General features: G+C 42.9%; 1 protein-coding gene across 1 annotated transcript in view; it reads right to left on the bottom strand.

Annotated features, from left to right (window-relative positions):
- Positions 1–21,252, bottom strand: part of ADAMTSL3 (ADAMTS like 3) — a 676,817-nt gene that overhangs the window by 61,776 nt on the left and 593,789 nt on the right. Inside the window, exons 22-23 of the mRNA XM_073653131.1 lie at positions 20,693–20,820; positions 10,605–10,733 (exon numbers count right to left, since the gene is read on the bottom strand). Of these exons, the coding sequence (XP_073509232.1) occupies positions 10,605–10,733; positions 20,693–20,820 (257 nt within the window). The remainder of the gene's footprint in view (positions 1–10,604; positions 10,734–20,692; positions 20,821–21,252) is intronic.

Below are 21,252 nucleotides of genomic sequence, written 5' to 3'. Positions count from 1 at the left end.
GAGACTTGTCAATCATCTATAGCAGCGCTGGGAAGAGACAGCTGGGGGCGATGCCAGACTAGTCTTGTTTCTGGCTATAGTCACCAGAGTGTTTCAGAAAAAAATATACCTGCTACAATTGTGCAGTCAGATTCTGATTTATGTGAGCTTTGATAAAGAACGCAGGTCTGTTGTGTTCGAAATGCGTTGTTCCCTTGTCCTGATTATGGAATCTATTTTTAAACAATACATTTTTGGCTAATTTATGAATGTTGGAATAATACATATTAATCTGTATGTGTATTGCAACAACTACTGTGCTGTTTCATATGTTGTGCATATTGTGAGGTTGTTAACAAAGTTTAGTTAAAAAAAAAAAAAAACTCCCACAGACAGGATGCCCCCTCCTTCTCTTCCTGTGTTGTTGTTATATATGTATTTTGATTTCCTCATGCTGCAGTAACACCAGACTCCATGCTGTGCCTATGCTGGATATGAATAAACCTACATTCTGTGTTCTCAACTCTGGATGTCACGAGGATTAATCCTCTGCTAACAGGTTATGGGCCCAGATGTACCAGAGTCCCCAGAGTCACAGATCCCCAGAACACAGAGGAAAGAAAAGAAAGAAAGACAGTAAACTGAGAAGAAGCAAAGATGGCCACCAGCAGCAGCTCCATGAAATTTACAGTGCCAAGTCTCACTAACCAGAATTATCAATCCTGGAAATTCAAAGTGAAAATGCTGCTGATAAGAGAAGGTAAGTGTAAATACACACAGGAGCCTAAACCTGACCAAGTGCCACAGGAGTGGACAGAGATGGATCAGAAAGCACAAAGTACCATATCACTCAGTATAGATGATGACCAGATTGTGCATGTGTGTAAATGTAATACTGCAAAGGAAATGTGGGAGCAGTTGCAAAAGGTACATGAGAGGATAAATTTAAGCAATAAGCTCTATCTCATGAGAAAGCTGTACCAGTCTAAGCTACAGAAAGGCCAGGATATGCAGGATTACATAAGAAGTGTTCTGGAAATTGTAGAACGCCTGAGAGGCATTGGGGAAGATCTAAAGGACTTTCATGTGGCCGCATTACTGCTTAGTGGCCTTCCAGAGAGCTATGATACGCTTGTAACCGCACTAGATGCGCGTCCAGATGATGAGCTTACACTGGAGTATGTCAGGGGGAAGCTCATAGATGAATATAAGCGAAAGGCAGAAGGTGTAAACAGTAGGACATGCAACACAGAATCTGCTTTACAGACACAAAACCTAACTGATAACAGGAAGCACATAAAAGAAACACGTGAATGTTTTGTTTGCAAGAAATCAGGACATTTGAAAGCTGACTGCAGAGTCTGGAAATCTAGAATGAATCAGCTGAAAAAGCAAAGCAGTCATCAAAGGGTTAAAAGTGCTGTATCTGGAGAAAATGATTCTGTGAATACTGAAACTGCATTTACTGTCAGTGGAAATACATCAAAGCATGCATGGTGTATAGACTCTGGAGCAACTAGTCACATGACTAATAACAGAGACTTCTTTTCTAAGCTTGACCAAGGTAAATCAGAGAAAGTGATTATGGCTAATGGTCAGTACATGACTTCAGAAGGCATAGGAGATGGTTATATTGATTGTCAAATCTCACCAACACAAAGCAGGAAGATCCCAGTAAAGGATGTGCTGTATGTGCCTAGTCTTGAAAGTAATCTACTATCTGTGAAGAAACTCATAAAACAAGGAAATGAAGTTACATTTAAGCATGATAGCTGCATCATCTCAAAGGAAGGTCACACACTAGCAGAGGGAAACATCACAGATGAACTTTATCAGCAGAAATGCAAAGAGTGTGTGTATACAGCGCAACAAGAAGAGCATAAAAACTGTATTCATGTGTGGCATAGGCGTCTGGCACACAGAGACCCAGAAGCAATAAGAAAGTTAGTCCAAAAGCAACTAGCTGAGGATATTACAATTGATCTATGTAACCAGACAATGAAGTGTACTAGCTGCATCAAAGGGAAAATGTCTAGGAAAGCTTTTCCTAAGAGAATTAGTACAACAGCACAGCCACTAGATTTAATACACACAGATGTCTGTGGTCCAATGAGCACTCTGACTCCAGGGAAGAAGAGATATTTTCTCACATTTATTGATGATCATTCAAGATATACAGTTGTCCACCTGCTTCACAGCAAGAAGGAAGTTCCAGAGAAACTTGAAATATACCTAGCTGAAGTATATAATAAATTTGGAAGAATGCCAAAGATTCTACGTGCCGATAATGGGACTGAATATACAAGTAATGAGACACAGAGCATTTTAAAGAAAAATGGAATCCTATTTCAGACCACTGTACCATACAACCCAGAGCAAAATGGTGTCGCGGAAAGAAGGAACCGAACACTATGTGAAAGTGGAAGAAGCATGTTATTTGATGCAAATCTGCCCACAGCATATTGGGGTGAAGCAATCATGACAGCTTGCTATCTTCAGAACAGACTACCAGGTAAAGCTACAGAGAAAACTCCATTTGAGCAATGGAATAGCAGAAAGCCAAAACTACATAACATAAGAATATTCGGAAGTAAAGCATTTGTACATGTTCCCAAAGAAAAGCGAACTAAGTGGGAATCTCACGCTAAAGAAGGTATCCTGGTAGGCTACAGCGAAACCCAGAAAGGTTATAGGATTCTACACCCAGAAACAAACAAGATCACAATAAGTAGAGATGTAGTGATTGATGAGAACTTTGTATCACCCAAGTTTTGTGACATCACGCCAGTAGTCCAGCTGAAGTCACAATTACAAGACAGCAACAAGGAGGATGTAGAGGTCTGGCTGGATTATTCAACTAATGAAGGAACAACAGAAAAATCAGGTGAATCTGAAATCAGGAGATCGTCAAGATCAAATAAAGGTATACCAGCTAAACATTTATCCTACATTGTCAAGACACTACCTGAGTCAGAGCCGCAGTCATGGAATGAAATGCAAGCACTACCTGTCCATGAAAGAACAAAGTGGATCGATGCCGCTAATGAGGAAATCAAATCGCTTCATCAACTCCAAACTTGGAAACTCACCAAGCTACCACAGGGCAAAAAGGCAATCAAGTGCAAGTGGGTCTTCAAAACCAAATATGACTCTGAAGGTAAAGTCCACAGATTCAAAGCAAGGTTGGTCGCAAAAGGATATTCTCAAAAGTATGGCGAAGATTACGATGCTACATTTGCTCCAGTCGCTAAACAGACAACGTTCAGAGCTTTGTTAGCTGTAGCTGCTGTACAAAAGATGTATGTCAGACATTTGGATATAAAAACTGCCTTTTTAAATGGTGACATTGAGGAGGACTTATACATGACTCAACCTGAAGGTTATGTAAAAAGAGGTGAAGAGAATCTTGTTTGCAAACTACAAAAATCTCTCTATGGTCTTAAGCAATCAGCAAGAGCATGGAACACCAAGATGAATAAAGTCTTGTTGAAAGAAGGATTTAAAAGAGGTCAAGCAGATCCGTGCTTATACACAAAATATACAGATGGAAAGTTGATGTATATTCTCTTATATGTGGACGACGTGATTGTTGTTCATCAAGACGATGCAGAAATTGGAAAAATGACTGAAATTCTGAATCAGCACTTTGAAACAAAAGACCTTGGAAGTGTGACATATTATCTAGGAATCCAAATCCAGAGAGAGGAAGATGGAAGTTTTCTTCTAAACCAAAGTGCAAAAATTAATTTGATTCTGAATCAGTTTAAAATGTCAGAGGCCAAAGGTATATCAACCCCAATGGAACCATCCTACCTGAAGCTGGAAGGAGAAGATGACCTGTTGCCTAACAATGAGAAATATCGTCAGGCAGTGGGGGCACTTCTATACATATCAACTATGACTCGACCGGATATCACAACAACAGTTGGAATCCTTTGCAGATATGTGGAAAAACCGCGCCAAAGAGACTGGAATGCTGTTAAGAGACTTCTCCGATATTTGAAAGAAACGCAAGATGTAAATTTAAAACTATCTGCAGCAGGAGATCTAGAACTTACCGGCTATGTAGATGCGGATTGGGCTGGCGATTCGCGTGATCGTAAATCCACAAGTGGATACTTGTTTAAAGTTGGAGAAAGTTCAATCTCCTGGTCTAGTAGGAAACAAATGTCTGTTGCCTTGTCATCTACAGAAGCGGAGTATGTGTCCGCAGCCTATGCAAGCCAGGAGGTTGTTTGGCTAAGACAATTGATGGACGATCTTGGCAAACTGACAACTCAGCCGACGGTGATTTATGAGGACAACCAAGGATGCATTAAACTTGCATGCAGTGAAAAGATCAGTGCTAGAACCAAGCACATTGACATCAGACATCATCATCTACGTGATTTGATAGATCGTGGGATAATTCAGTTTGTCTATTGTGAAACTGATAAGATGGTAGCTGACATTATGACAAAGCCATTGCCATGAGCTAGGTTCCAAGAATTGAGAACCACAATGGGACTAAGAGGATAAGTAGTTGTTGAGTGGGGGTGTTGGAATAATACATATTAATCTGTATGTGTATTGCAACAACTACTGTGCTGTTTCATATGTTGTGCATATTGTGAGGTTGTTAACAAAGTTTAGTTAAAAAAAAAAAAAACTCCCACAGACAGGATGACCCCTCCTTCTCTTCCTGTGTTGTTGTTATATATGTATTTTGATTTCCTCATGCTGCAGTAACACCAGACTCCAAGCTGTGCCTATGCTGGATATGAATAAACCTACATTCTGTGTTCTAAACTCTGGATGTCACGCGGATTAATCCTCTGCTAACAATGAAGCTGGAATTCTCCCTTTTTCCTTTGGATTTGCATCACGAGAGGTCCCTCGTGTTCCATGCGTCAGGACGCCCGAGTCTAGGTGAACTGGTATTTCTTCTATTTTTGCCTGATTTATGTGGCCCGTTCTTTGGACAGCATTAATCAGGTGACAGGTTCCCTTAAACATGTCCTAACTTTCTCATCACTGGGGATCCGAACACAGGGACCCCCGGCAATACCAATATTGGGGTTCTTGAACCCCGAGAACAAGTCTCTGCTGCCTCGACCGGCCTCTAAATTCAGGATGGAGCCCCAGCAATCAGCAAGTTATCCTCTATTCTTGGGATAGCGGATAACTTGTTTTTTGAGGATGAATAACCCATTAACATTAACAGCAGAATGGTGGTGCGCTTTGACCTGGGTTTGGATTTCAGCCCCATGAGTTTGAGCCTTGTAATATAGCACAGATTGATGTATTGCATGTAGCCATCCATCTGTTGTATAAAACTAGTTACATAATGCTGCACACATCTGGGAACCAAGTGTTTCTTTTCTACCTAATGACTTTGAGCAGTGTATACATGCCTAATGTAAATCCAGACTCTGAACAAGGCTCCTGTGTGTTGATGGGATTTTACATCTGAAAACATTAGGTATGTAAGCATATTTTTATGTGAGCACGCAACACAACTCCAGTTTGTACTCGAGCACAATGCTGTTACTACAAAACTCCAAAGTGGAACGAAAATCCTGATTTATAGATGTTTTAATATGTATTGGTATGTTGTGGTGAAGGATGTATAGTGGAGAAGGTTATCTTTCTTAGAGGTAAATCTGTTAAATGCATTTAGAGGAGACTTTTCCCATTAGCAACAGTCAGTCACCTGTTTCCATGTTATACATTTTAAAGGGATACCCAAAAAATTTAGTGTAAAAAGAATTGAGCATCCATTTCTTAAGGCCCCCATGTGCATCAGATAAAGGTCAGCAAAACCTTTCTGGTGGAACAACCAACAATCTAATGTTTAAGGGGCCCCCAATGGATGAAGTCGAGGGAGAGAAGGATTTGGTGGTTTGAACCTATTAGCCTGATGCTTCTGTTCTGCAGGCAGATAATTCACAGTTCAATGAGTATGTCAGCAGCTCATTCTGCTCTACCCATAGAAAACACAAACGATCAACCGAGTATGTGTATTGGGAAATTGGGAGGGATAGCTGTCAACAGAAAGAGCATTATATGGGCTCCTCTATCTTGTGAAAACTTTGTTATGACTGTACAAGCACAAGCACACAGGTAGCATACAAACCAGGGGGACAAATACCTGAACCTGACAGATACCTGTTCAGACTGGTAAAATCCCTACTCTGAACCTGGTCTGTCCCTACCTAACAGCGGAGGTTCGTACCCTAAAATAACATAATGGCGCCGCCACTCGATGACGGCTTACTCTGAATGCTCCTAACAGCTACTTGTACAGCTATGCCTGTGCAGCAACTCACTAGTGAAAATAGGCTATACCCTAAAAACTGCAATTGACCTTGCCTCTTGCTGTACAGACTAGATATCCTGACTCTGCAGTCTCTAGTGGTACCCATGGGTGCAGAGATAGATCTAACCACATACTAGGAGTTGGAAACTCTGACCTAAATGGCCGACGGGTTCCTTTTCTTTCCTCCTAAAAAACAGGAGGAGAGAACACAGTGTTAATTACCTACAAGAAGAGAAGTGTGCTGAACAAAGGAAAGATTCCAAAGTGAGTAAAGTAAATAACGAAACACCAAACAAAGAATAAAGCAAGTACTGTTAACAAATATACTGACTACTTCCAAATGATAAACAGAAGATAGGTGCAAAGTATAGCAAAGAAACAGCAAAGTGAAAACCCTTAGCTGGAATCTTACAGACTGGATCCAAACATCAATAGAATGTCAGAACATCCAAATGAATCTATCACCAGCAGTAAACACCAGCAGGGGAACAGAATATAAAGCTGCACCCAGAAGGTGATAGGCACACAAACGAAAACACCAGACAGACTGCAGCCAGACAACAACACCCAAACACTCAGAAAAAAAGTGTCTCCTGTGGCTCGGCAGAAAGAGAAGCCGACCACAGAACACCAACTCGAGGGATCGAATCCGGGGGCATGACAGACTTGGTCCATGTCTTCCTAGTTTCCTAATTGTATGGGCTGAATATGGTTGAGAAAAAGTAGAAGGGCTTTCCTACTATTATCGTTACACATGCACTAGTACTGAATAGGTGTAACATACCTGGCGGCGTACTTGCATAGTGGTCCATCTCCCACTGTGCAAGAGCGCGCACTTGATCTCCAGTCCAGAATGTCTCTCTGGCTTCCCTCCATGCTGTCTGTTTGTGTCTGTTTCTGCTGCTTAAGGGCGGCGCCCGATCACTTCCTGCTTTTTGTACCTGCTGTGGGTCACACCCCTTGTGCGTCCTCAGCCTATTGCTGTCTGTCACCTGGTATTTAACCCAGCTGCCCCAATCAATCCCTGCCTGAGCATTGTGTTTCTTTCAGTGTGTGCTTTCACTCTGAAGGTGCCAGGTCCCGTTCTTTGTTCTCTTGTCTGCCTATCCTGGAGGCTGTATTTCCAGGCCTGTCTGAACACGCTCCTAGCCTGTTCCTCCCGCCTTCTAGGGGCCGATTACCTAGACCCGCTCCTGTATCTTGTCTGTCCTGTCTGAACACGCTCCTAGCCTGTTCCTCCCGCCTTCTAGGGGCTGATTACCTAGACCCGCTCCTGTATCTTGTCTGTCCTGTCTGAACACGCTCCTTGCCTGTTCGTCCCGCCTCTCTGGGGGCCGTATTCCCAGACCCGCTCCTGTATCCCGCTGCAGTGTCGGTCTCCTCCGTACACTCAGTTCCAGTCTGAACTCTCTCCTATCTTTTACCTGTTTTTTCTCTATGTCCGTTCCTTTCCTTTTTCTGCAGAGTCTGAACTCGTACCTAACTCCTGCTTGTTGTCTCTGTACTCCCGTTTGTGAGTTTGTGGTCCACTCGCTACTTCTCTGCAAGGACCCTGTGGGTATCTGGCTCTGCCTTTCCCTTCCTGTCTGTTCCGTGTGAACAGAGCCCTGTCCCCCCCTGCTCTGCCTTGCTCACCGCTCCGGCGGTTCTAGCCTGCTCTGCCTTGCTCACTGCTCCGGCAGCCTTGCTCCGCTCTGACCCTTTCGCTCGCTGCTCCACAGCCTTGCTCCGGTCTGACCCTTTTGCTCGCTGCTCCGGCAGCCTTGCTCCGCTCTGACCCTTTTGCTCGCTGCTCCGGCAGCCTTGTTCCGCTCTGACCCTTTTGCTCACTGCTCCGGCAGTCTCGCTTCGCTCTTGCTCACCGCTCCAGGCGGTCTCGTCCTGCTCTGCTCTTGCTCACCGCTCCAGGCGGTCTCGTCCTGCTCTGCTCTTGCTCACCGCTCCAGGCGGTCTCGTCCTGCTCTGCTCTTGCTCACCGCTCCGGGCGGTCTCGTCCTGCTCTGCTCTTGCTCACCGCTCCGGGCGGTCTCGTCCTGCTCTGCTCTTGCTCACCGCTCCGGGCGGTCTCGTCCTGCTCTGCTCTTGCTCACCGCTCCGGGCGGTCTCGTCCTGCTCTGCTCTTGCTCACCGCTCCGGGCGGTCTCGTCCTGCTCTGCTCTTGCTCACCGCTCCGGGCGGTCTTGTCCTGCTCTGCTCTTGCTCACCGCTCCGGGCGGTCTCGTCCTGCCCTGCTCTTGCTCACCGCTCCGGGCGGTCTCGTCCTGCCCTGCTCTTGCTCACCGCTCCGGGCGGTCTCGTCCTGCCCTGCTCTTGCTCACCGCTCCGGGCGGTCTCGTCCTGACCTGCTCTTGCTCACCGCTCCGGGCGGTCTCGTCCTGCCCTGCTCTTGCTCACCGCTCCGGGCGGTCTCGTCCTGACCTGCTCTTGCTCACCGCTCCGGGCGGTCTCGTCCTGCCCTGCTCTTGCTCACTGCTCCGGGCGGTCTCGTCCTGCCCTGCTCTTGCTCACCGCTCCGGGCGGTCTCGTCCTGCCCTGCTCTTGCTCACTGCTCCGGGCGGTCTCGTCCTGCCCTGCTCTTGCTCACCGCTCCGGGCGGTCTCATCCTGCCCTGCTCTCGCTCACCGCTCCGGGCGGCCTCACTCTGCTGTGTTTGTCCGCCACATCTGTGGTTCTGTTCCAGAGTCCCAGTGTGTACTGGGTCCTATCCCGCCTGTGTTCCTACCTGCTAGTGCCTTCCTGTCTGCACGCTAGCCGTGCTTGCCTGTACCCCCCTGCCTGCATACCCGCCTGCCTGCATACCAGTTGTGCCAGCCTAACCAGTCTGTTCCTGTATTCCCCTGTGTGGGTCAACAGCCGTGTCTGGGGTCTGTCCTGGAGTAGCACCTGGTCCCTCTGCTCGGTTCCTCCTTGGTGCACTGGCGTCGTATGCCGTCGTGCGACCCTGGTCGGATCGGGTGAATACCTAGTTACGCCCCTCCAGGCATTCACTCTCCGGCACGGTCCAGTGGAATCACACGCACACGCCGCTCAGCCCGGGCGTGTGCATTACAATAGGTAAAAGATAGAATTTGGCACTCATATGATGCAAGAAGAACAAGCAATTTATTTAGGAATCGCAATCCAATATAAGTAACATGCTCTAAATAAACTACGGGCTCTTCTTGCATCATATGAGTGCCAAATCCTATATTTTACATTGTGAATGGAGTGGTATCCTATTTGAGATCCTTACGGTACAGAGTGACACATATCGTTGTGCCTTCAAGATAGTACTAAATTAGGAAGATATGGGGACAAAATTGATTGCTCCTGGGATACATAAACCATGAGTGGCAGTTTCTATTTCATTTATCATTTTCTCTTTATAATGAGACACCAGACAGTAAATTTTCTAGAAACAGGCAGGCAAAAGAACTCTTGTTTTGGAAGTAGTAATCCGGAAAGTCAATATTAACCCTTTAGCGAGCTGTCACATGATTTAGGATAGGAAGCCAAGCCAGAAGCTCCACTGGCAGATGTGTTTTAGGATTTTAGCTCCTCATCAGTGAAAATCAGGAGAACTGGTTAACTTTCCCCTAGAAAGAGGTGAAATGATGCCGTTGAAGGCTACACTCATTGTGACTTCGCATATAATGATTGTCAATGGGGTTGCTGTTGGGTTTTTGGTAGCAGTATGGTTTTGTATATATCATATATAACCTGCTTATCATTCATTTTCCACAAATATTTTTGGTTTTGCTATTTCTCTGAGGTAAGCTATTAAACAACAGCTTTAAGGCTTTTTCAGCATCTCATAAACAAAAAACAGACCGAATTTCATCAGTGATTTGGATAAGTATGTAAGTTTTTACCATCAGTGTTTCAACAGTGATATTCTCATATGCTAAAAGCAAAATTAAAAATAAAAAAAATCACAAAGCTTAGCCTACCCATTACAATGTTAAAAACGGACAGCCCACAGATTGCACACAGATAGCATCTGTATGCTGTCCGAAATGTTCACAGGCCCATAGACTTGTAGGGTTATTTTGCAGACTACTCAGAGAACATCCATACAGAATATAAAAGGTACTAGTTCTATGCATAATAAGCAAAAAATAAAACAGGTACGTGAAAAACACACATCTACACATGATCATGCAGAAATCAAGCAAGGTTGGATTTCCATGCACTGTCTGGTCATAGTCACTGTAACTTGTGGCTCGCACAACACAATACTGTTCACTATCAATAATTGTGATGTATTAGCAGATTGTGATCACAAGGTACTCAACATCAATTTATTCGATGCTTCACTGTTCAGTATGGGTGAATTATTCTACAATACCTTTTATAGGGCATTCCAGAGTCACATTTATTCCATTTCTTGTTACCACCATGTCGCCCACAATAGCCAAAATGTGGTCTCCATCAAAATTGGTGATGTTCCTTCTGGAAGACTGGATCATAGGAGGTTCTTTAAGTTAAAAAGATAAATAAATTATATGTGAAGTAATACATGACATGCCTGATTATACAGTACATTCACTAGACCAAGTATATACAAGATCGTCATAGTAGTAAGCTGAAGCTCAAATCATTACAAATTTGTCATTTTAATCCTAATAAATCTAAATCATGACCATATCGGTATTAAAATAATTATTTGTTCTCAGACATTAGTGGCTTCAGGATATGTTATAAATAGATATGGTGCCCACCTCTCGGCAGTTTTCACACCTCCCATACATGAGAATAGGGGGGTCCCATTCTTGAGCCAAATAAGGGTTCCAGAGGTACAGTAGACATCAGTTAGATAGTTATGACTAGAGATGAGTGGACCTTCTGAAATGCAAATTTGCAGGCTTTGCCAAATTTCCACTACAAATTGGATTTGTGGGGAATAAATTTGTGCAAATCACATCATTGAAAAGCCTATAGTTGCCTGGAAAATATGTGTAGAACAGTGTGAGTTCTCCTCGGGGTCATTTGAACATGTTTTGAGCTTTGTAATGCAAAGAAAGCATTTTTAATATCAAAATGGCTATCTGGCTAGGTGAAAGTGGATGGTAATCAGAGGAAATAAACAGCGTATTTAACAACAGACTGCTGTATCAGACTTTTTAGGCTACCTAAATTGTGTAAATGGTCTAAAAGTTATTCCTTTTGGGGGGGGCAGATGCATGCATTGATGTTGTTTATAGACAGATGGAACAAACAGAAGAAACCGTCAAATTTCCATATGGTTGGGTGCAATAATTATCACTCTTTGAGGAGTATAAAGAGCTTTGAACTTTGCTAAATGAAGAAGTGTGAGCTTTTTCACAAGCTGTCCAAAAATTATACCTTTAATTAGGGAGATAAAAATGGTGTACTGTACCATTTTGAATGTGAAGAAACAATGGCCTCTCAACTAGAAATTTTTTTAAAAAATCCTTTTTTAGGGGCCAGCAAATGGTTTGCTATCACAAAATGATTTGGCAATTATACAGGCTTTTTATCAAACCGTCTAAAAAGTATCCCCTCTTTTCTTAAGTAAGGGAGTACGTTTCCCAGTCTCAGCAGTACTGTAAGTAAGGAGGTGTGTGGCTAGCATAGCAGCTGTACAGTGGCTGTGGCAGGAGCAGCAGTTTAGAAGGGGCAGGCAATGAGATGCTTGTCATTTTAGTGCCAGCAATGGCAGCTCCGGCAGTAGCTGTACAGTCTATACACTATGGAACACAGTGGTCAGAAAGGAGGAGTGTGGCTAGTTTGGCTGTGCAGTGGCAGTGAAAGGAGCAGCATGGCAGAGAGTTAAGACAGGACAAGCAAGGAGATGCTTGGCAGCTTAGGACCAGCAATGGCAGCCCCAGCAGCAGCAGTACAGTCTAGCAATGTGATATGTGTAGCTAATATGGCTGTGCAGTGACAGCAACAAGAGCAGCATGGTTGAGAGTTAAAACAGGACAGACAAGTAAACTTGGCAGTCTATGACCAGCAATGGCAGCCCCAGCATCAACAGTACTAAAGTATAGATTACATGATTAACAGGGAGTAGATGCCTGCCAGATTGTGATCTATCGGCACTGGTGACGTCAGAATGGTGTAGACATCAGTCAATGGACAGTCAGGCAGGAAGACCAATGATATGGCCGATTTAATCATCATCGGTGCATGAAAGTCTGCACTGATCTATGTCTGATTCATTTTGACAAATGTTACGTTTTCCATGTTTGTGGCGGATAACCTAGTTTGCTTTAATGTGACAAATCCACCGGCCACACTGAATACTCTTTCTGACATGGCACTTGAGGCTGGACACAACATTATTGCGATAGCAAACTGGGCCAGTTCTTGCCACTGGTCCAATTTGTTGACCCACAAATCATGGAACCCTGCCTGAGAAAGGGCACAGTCTAGGTATGACTTAACTTGGATGTCCAGACGGTGCATCTGAGTTTGCTGACGTGCACCAGTTTGTCCTAATGGCAGAAAAAACACCTAGTTCATCATGTCAAATATACTATAGGTGTTGCTGCTGCTACTCTGCTACTTGTTGTAGCCCAAATTCTGGCACAGGCAGAGAATGTTGTGTCTGCATGAATTGCAGAGGGGTTTGCTGGACAGCTTTGTGGGATGCAGGCTTTTGCACAGTAAAAACTTTGCAGAGCAGATAACAAAGCTTATAATGGTAGTAAGCCATCTTGGACTTCCTTTCAGAAGCTGGAAACATTTTCCCCCATTTTGCTTTTATAGCAAGGGTTTAAAAGCATGAGTATCCAATAGTCATCACTTTGCTTAATGTTAAAAATGCCTTTTCTCCCACAAGCATTGCTGCATACAGCTTTCTATGCCTGCTATTTTGACTGAAAGCCCCATTGTTTCATTGTCGTAACTCCACTGTGATGGTTGGTTCTCATGGCCAGCATCATAGTCATCATCATTTTCGCTCTGACTGTCTGCCTCATCCCCAGCCTGAACCAGGTCTATGTCCTCTTCCACCTCCACCTTCTCTTCCTCCTCCTCTGCCTCTCCCAAAGCATGTGACATGGTTCCTGAGAGTCCCCAACAGATACGGGGCTGTGATGAACAGGTGCAAATTGGTGTTCTTCCTCCATCCTCTCTTACATGCTTGTGTTTTTTCAAAGATAACTATATTGCTGATTCCACAAGTGTCCCTACTATCAAATTTTGTCGCCTCTTAAAAGGGCTTCAGTAGGCAACACACATCTCTCATTAGCTACCAATGTTGGATCTCAAAGTAAGCCACGCTCCAGTTTGATTCATTATGTAGTCTGTTACTGCTTTACGCTGTTCGTACAAATGTTGCAACATATAAAGCATTGAATTACAGCAGGTTGCAACATCGCAATCCAGGTGGTGCTCTGGAAAGCCTGTTTTGTTTTTTTTTTGCAAAGCCAGGAGGGCGTGCTTTGCCACATAAGACCTGAAATAAGACTGAAATAAGCTTACAGTGTTCGGGCCATAGCCACCACCTTTTTCAAGCATGTATATTTGCGATAGAAATCTTGCACTATTAAATTCAGGACATGAGGCAGCCATGAAGCGTGGGTTATTTTGCCTGACCGTAAGGCAGCCAGAATGTTCCGGGCATTGTCGTTGGTTAAGACGCATGTTGCCTTTGCTGTGTATCACAACCAGCCAGCCTGTCTGGTTTCCAGGTTTAGTCCAACACAGAATCATCATCATCATCTTAATCCATGATTTGGCTGACAGATGCCTTTGTGTGTGAAATGGCCAGCACTCCTTGCCCACCCACTCAGCCTGATTCCCACCCCGAGGTTTGTCTTGGCTCTAAGTGTTACAAGTATGGACAGTGTCCAGGGCCGGTCTGGCCATCTGGCAAATGCCAGATGGGCTGGTGCCAGCTGTGGGCCTCTCCTTCACACCAGGGATGTACATGCAAACCTTCCCCCTGACGCCCTATTTGTTCTATTTAGATACCTGCACAGCGCAGGGATTAACTCCAGTGGTGACCTGACCTCCTTTTCTTCCTAAACGCATTCAGTACATGAAGGAGGAAGGAGGGCATGACGCAGATGCAGCCAGTCAGCTTAAAGGGGTCTAAAATGAAAACTCTCCTCGCTCTTGGACAAATCCAGACATGCCGAGAAAGTGAGAGCTGCTTATGCTTTCTCACCTCCTTTAGATGTAAGTTACGTCCAAATGAGGGGAGAGTGAAGAAGTCCCTAAATTGCTACAAGGATAATCTGGAACGACATCAGCACCAGAGGTGAGTATAGGTGTTATTTTTTTTACTGGGCAGAGTAAAATAATAGTAATTTAGAAGGGGTTGTCCACTACTTGGACAACCCCTTTCATTTTACATTTATCAACAATCACTAAGCAACAAATTTTATTTTTTATCTATTTCCTCTTTGATGATGTTTTGTTTGAAAATTCCCATTGCATGCTGGGATACTCAAATAAGTTGTCATCAGGAGACAGAGGCTGGTGTCAGTGCCACAGCCTTTGACCCCACCCAGAAAAAAAGTGTCATCCAGGGGCAGACATATCATTGATGTAACCACCAAAACAGGTAGAATATTGCATTTTGATGAGCTATTGGACTGCAAAGGGGCCTATATACTGTTCTTGCACAGGGGCCCTTTTCTGTTTGTATCTGCCAATGGCATCACTAGTGACATCCATTTCGGGGGCTGGGCTAGTCCCTACTCTACTGAGCATGTGTCAGTTGTCAATTCCGATGTATGCTCAGTAGGACTTCCCTTGTCACTGTGCAATATTCTTCTCAGTGCACAGTGACAGAGCACAAACTCATTGGCTCTAATGAGAAGTGATGAGCCGGAAAGAGAGGGCACTGTTAGTGCGCATTGGAAGGAGCAAACGGGGAGAGCAGAGACCAGTCCTGCCCCCGATAGTGCAGTCCCTTTCATGGGTGGACCTGGTCCCTGTTTGCTGCAATCTTTCATTGACTGACAGCCAGCTGTCAGTCAAGTGATGCAGTGATGCAAATTTCCCAGCTTTATAAAAACTGAGCCTCCTATAACCTTGTGCCAAAAAACAGCAGCCATGGGTTCTTCTAAGCAGCTGTCTAAATGAAAATGGTGGAGGCCCACAAAGCATGAGAAGGCTATAAGAAGATAGAAAAGCGTTTAAGTTGCCCTTTCCTCAGTTCGAAATGTAATTAAGAAATGGCAGTTAACAGGATCAGTGGAGGTCAAGATAAGGTCTTGAGCAAAATTTCAGTAAGGGCTGCTGTGGGCTGCTTGTAGAATTGCTGGAGAGGCAAATCTAAACCCCCTCTTGACTGAAAAAAACCTTCAGAAAGATTTAACAGACTCTGGTGTTGTGGTACATTGTTCTACTGTTCATAGACACCTGCACAAATATGGCCTCCATGGAAGAGTCATCAGAAGAAAACCTCTCCTGCGTCTTCACCATAAAATTCAGCATCAGAAGTATGCAAAAGAACATCTAAAGTCCTGTGGACCAAGGAGATTAAAATAAACTTCTGGCCACAATGATCAAAGGTATGTGTGGAGAAAAAAGGGCACAGAATTTCAGTAATAGAACATCTCACCAACCATTAAGCATGGGGGTGGATCAATCATGCTTTGGGGTTGTGTTGCAGCCAATGATACGGGGAACATTTCACTGATAAAAGGAAGAATGAATTCAATGAAATTGCAACAAATTCTTGATGGAAACATAACACATCTGTTATGTAACATAACAGATCTGTTAACACATCTGTTAAAAAAGCTGAAGTTGAAAAGAGGATGGCTTCTACAAATGATCCTAAACACATCAAAATCCACAATAGACTACCTTAAAAGGCACAAGGTGATTGTGGTGGTCGTCACAGTCCCCTGATCTGAACATCATTGAAAATCTGTGGCTAGACCTCAAAATAGCAGCGCATGCAAGACGAGGCAGGAATCTCACAGAACTGAAAGAATTTTCCAAGGAAGAATGGATGAAAATCCCTCAAACAAGATTTGAAAGACTCTTGACTGGCTGCAAAAAGCATTTACAAGCTGTGATACTAGCAAAAGTATTCCTAGGTATTAACCATGCAGGGCGCCCAAATTTTTGCATCAGCCCATTTTCCTTTTTGTAATTTTTAAAATGTAAAAGATGAAAATATGTACTTTTTTTTGCCTAAAATACACAGGAAATGTGTCCTCTTTAATTTAGGCCTTTTAGAGATCATTTCATCTTCAACTTTCTTAACTGTTCACAATAATAGTAATTTTGACCAGGGGTGCCCAAACTTTTACATGCCACTGTACTCCATTCCGCCTTCTCCCTGCTAATGTGTTATCCACAGTTTGCAAAGGAGGCCAAATATGACTTGCGTTTAGTACTACGCTGCCAACACTACCGATGTTGTTAGAGCTGCTGCTAGTGACAACTCTATTGTTATCTGTGAGATTGTTTTTTTTTTCAATTGCCCTACCACGTCCGTCGCATGTCACATGTTTGGGTTTAGCATACATTTTGGAAAAAAATTCTAACATTAAATTTGATTATAAACTTTGTTAATGTAAATACTTTTATGCCCAAAAAAACAAAAGTATTCTATGAGTGATATTTTTTTTGCTAGCCAATAAAGGTATTTGCAAGCTTTCAGAGAGACTTCTTCATCAAGCAGGTTTGAATGAGCCTCTGTGCTCTGAAGCCTTGCAAACATAATTTTCTACTAAGCCAATAAAGGTATCACTCCACAAATACTTTTGTCTTTTTTGGGCATAAAATTATTTACATCAATTTTTCTGGTTAACACGAAACCCCAATATAATTTTTATTGTACATCATAAACTGTGTAACCAAACTTAATGTCACAGTTGCACTGTTTGTGGTGGCCTGGCAGCTGTTAATAGAGGTTCCATGGACAGTATTAGCACAAGCCACTCTTTTTACCAAATCCAAGGGGTTTGCCATGACCTTCACCATTTAACCCGTGTACAGGGGTTTGAACTTGGCCAGAGACCACCAGGCTGGAGCCATAGATTCAGGTGCCACCCGATGGAGCAAACTGGAGGCAAGAAGCATCAGTCTGGGTCAATATCAAAAGGCAAAATCAGTAAGCAAGAGGGTGGTCAAAATACAAGATGAGATCAGAAAATATATCTGAAGGCACAACAAGAGCAAGGAATAGGGTGGTAGACCACATAAGCACAACTTATTGACTGGCTGTGGAAGTTAGAGCTTCAGGGGTTTAAATAGCTGATAGCTCCCAGAAAGGAGTAATCAAAACTCAACAAGAATTAACCCTATAGCTCCTGATTTAGTGACAACAAAAGTCCCAGGAATACAACAGGACTGTCGCCAGCAATAAAGGCGTTGCGCTGCTTAACAGCTGTAGCGGAAACAGAGGGTACAGGAACTGGCTCAGATTTTACACTTAATCAATTTTTGATTTAAAATTCTCTCACCCTTGACAACAAAGCTTAATCCTAAATAAAGAGGTTGCTACATAACTACATAAGTACATGCACAGAAAGTAATTTGAAACAACAGCCAGCAGTATTGCTGTCACACCTACGATTGTTAAATGTGACCAGGCAAACAGTTGCAAAGCCTTAAACTCTTATTTTATTTTTTTTTCTACTCAAATCCGATCCTCTGCAGATTGATGCGTTCATCTCTAGTTAAGACATATCTGGTGGATATGCCATAAATATCTAAGATTGAAATACTTCTTTAAGACCTGGATTCTTTTCTATGTTATTAATTGATAGTACCGATATTGGCATAAGCTAACAATATAAAGATTCATAAACAGAACAGTTTCCATATACACAGAAATTACATTTTATTTCCAAATTATCTACATTGATGTTTCTCATGCAGATGAGTAGACAGTCTCTATTATATTTCACTGGCCATGAATTTGATATTATAGCACCTTTAAATATTAAGACTTTGATCAGATATATTCCCAAGCAGATACATTACTGACTGACTGGTATGATCTAAGCAGATATCAAGATCAAAAGAAAATTAAATCCTGTATAATGGTGGCCATATGTCAGATAAAGACCCAGCCTTTGTTTTTCACCAGAAATATCTTTCATGTCATCATTATTATACTATAATGAAAAAAAGATCAAATCGAATTATCCCATTTACCAAGATGTACAGTGCTTTCATTAGTATCATTTATATGTTTAGAGGCATCATTTTTTTATTACATTATAAAAAATTAAATTATTTCTGACAAACATAAAAGCTATGGCTATAACTCAAAATATATTACAACTGAAAAGACAACAAGGGGGTGCACGCCAGCACGGTGGCTCAGTGGTTAGCACTGCAGCCTTGCAGTGCTGGGGTCCTGGGTTCAAATCCCACCAAGAACAACATCTGCAAGGAGCCTGTATGTTCTCCCCGTGTTTGCGTGGGTTTCCTCTGGGTTTCCACCCGCACTCCAAAGACATACTGATAGGGAAATTATATTGTGAGTCCCAGTGGGGATGATGATAATGTCTGTAAAGCGCTATATAAGCAAAGCATAATAAAAAATAACTACTTATATTGGAAAGCAAAGTGTACCCCAAAAGCAACCAAACTTTCAGATAAAGTGTGGATACACGATAAAAAATAGCCAATGTAGGTAGTATTTGACATTCACTTAGTATACGACTGACACTTAGGGTAAAAGCCAGCCAAGTTATGTGAATGTATAAATTGCATGAACTTGGAAGTTTGGAGATTTGGGCAAGGGAATTCAAGTGAAGCTGAGACATCAGAGATGTTCCAGAGAAGAGATTATGAGGATGAGTAGTATTTGGTGACAGTAATGTAGAGGCTGGTGCAGTACAAGTAGATAAGTGAAGAAGTGTCAGTATCAGCTGGTGGACAGAATGACACTTGGCTGGCATTTGAGGGCAGGAGGATAATTGTAAGATAGCCTTGAGAGATGAAGGCTGTTACAGTAACAGAGACAAAAGATAATAACTGCATAAAATAGGAAAAGGAAAGACTGGTGCTTGAGAGAGATTATTATTTGAAAGCACCTTTAATTTTGGAATGCTGTACATATGAAGAGGATTTACATATATATATATATATATATAATACAAACCTAAAATACTAAGCAAGTACAGTAAAGTTGATCTAACAGTGGCAGACTGGTACGGAGTGTGAGAAAGCAATGTCCATGAGGACTTACAATCTGCCAGGTATGGAGGATGGAGACAGTAGGTCAGGCAGGTGAAAGCAGCTCTGGTGTTAGTGAGGTGGCAGTGGGATTATTCCATGCTGTAGGCTTTCTTGAAGAGATGGGTTTTCAGGTTACGTTTGAAGGTTTCAATCGTGGCAGACAATTTAATATGCTGAGCTAGCTAATTCCAGAATATGGAGGATGCACAAAAAAAATTTAAAATGGTTGTTTGAAGAACAGAAAAATGGAAAGGGAAGAACATCTTGTGAGGAATGGAGATTATGAGTGGGGAGGAGATTGGGTTGGAGGGGATTAGTAAATCGTTATTAGAGAGAGAGGAGTAGTGAGGGGAGAGGTGGATTGATTGAGGAGCAGAGTAGAGGATGGATTGAAAGTGTAAAATGATGTTCCATGGGAGGCCACAGAGAAGGATGTTGCAGTATTCCAGATGATGAGGGCATCTGCTAACCTTTTTGTTCCTTCAAGATTGAGAAAAGGGCAGCAAAAAGCCTTAGGGAAATGGAGGTGGCAGGGGGTGTAAAGGACTTTGATGTGTGGATTGACGGGCAGAGCAGAGTCAAAGGTATAGCTGTGGTACTGGAAGCCATAGCACTTGAATCTGTCAAAGGCTTAAAGCATAGATGAAGAAAAGTGAGCCAACGAGAGATCCTTGAGGGACTTCAAATGAGAGAGGGTGGGATGAGGATGGTATGTGAATGGGATGCACTTAAGGCCCCGATTCATCAAAGCAATTATGCCAGAAATGTGGTAATTGCTTTGAAAAATTTTTGGCAAAACACAGGGTTGCAAAATATTTTGCAACTTTTGCTGTTTTCACTCTAGTTTCACTCATCGCTGCCAAAATGGACAGAAATGGAGTGGGCTGGGGGAGGAACTGGGGCGTCATGGGGGCAAAACAGGGGCATCACATCATAGCTCATTCAATTCATGACAAGCTGTGGCATACCTTTCGCCAAAAATAAGACACCAAGTAAGACTTGTGATGAGGTGCACTCTACTTTGTAGACATGCCTGGTTCATAAGAGGAATGCGCCTCCTAATAAATCAGGAGCATCTGACCCTAACATGTCCTCTCATAAAAATCAGCAGGAACAACGCCGGTCTTGATGAATTGGGGTCTAAATGCTTGGTTGGTAAGAAATGTTTTTTTATTTGGGGTGGTAAATATGAATGAATTTTCTAGTGGTTTTTTTATGCCTCCAAATTAAACTTAATAATCAGTCATACAATTATCTCTCATAGGACATATATAAATCATGAATTACTTCATGATCACAATTTACCTGCAAAATACAGGTGTGAATTTTCAACGTCAGATCCTCGCTCATTTACAGCTGTACACTGATACATGCCCATGTCTTCTCTGCCGGGTCTATGTATGTGCAGCGTTCCACTGCTTTCTAGGGTAATCCTAAGGGTAAATATAGACATGTTAGTGATTTGTAGTCTAACAGGGTTACTAATATTCCCATCTTTTTAGGCGCCTATATTTATATTGCAGTCATAAAAACAAGGAACTTTGCAATTCACATATTATTAAAAAGGCCACGTTCTCCAGCTAACTCTGTTTTATTTTTATTAATACTCATTGCCAAGGAGATTGGCCACCACGACTGTCTAACAGTGGTATCCGAACATGTGCAGTGCTTACAAGCTCTTCCCTAGTGAGCTTGTAAGAACTGCACTGTGCTGTTGGCTCCTAATCTCAGTCAGCTTCGGTCCCACCGCGCTTGTGATGCTGCAGAGGCAAAGCCTCATATACCAGCATCAGAGCACAAACAGCAGCACAAATAATGCTTCAATTGTCAATCAAACAGGAGTGCCAGCCTCCTCCTGAACCGGT

Source organism: Phyllobates terribilis, unplaced genomic scaffold (genome assembly GCF_046119375.1).
Source record: "Phyllobates terribilis strain yellow unplaced genomic scaffold, ASM4611937v1 Scaffold_11__3_contigs__length_659146591, whole genome shotgun sequence".
Classification (NCBI taxonomy): Eukaryota; Metazoa; Chordata; class Amphibia; order Anura; family Dendrobatidae; genus Phyllobates; species Phyllobates terribilis.
This window is presented reverse-complemented; position numbering and strand designations above follow the sequence as displayed.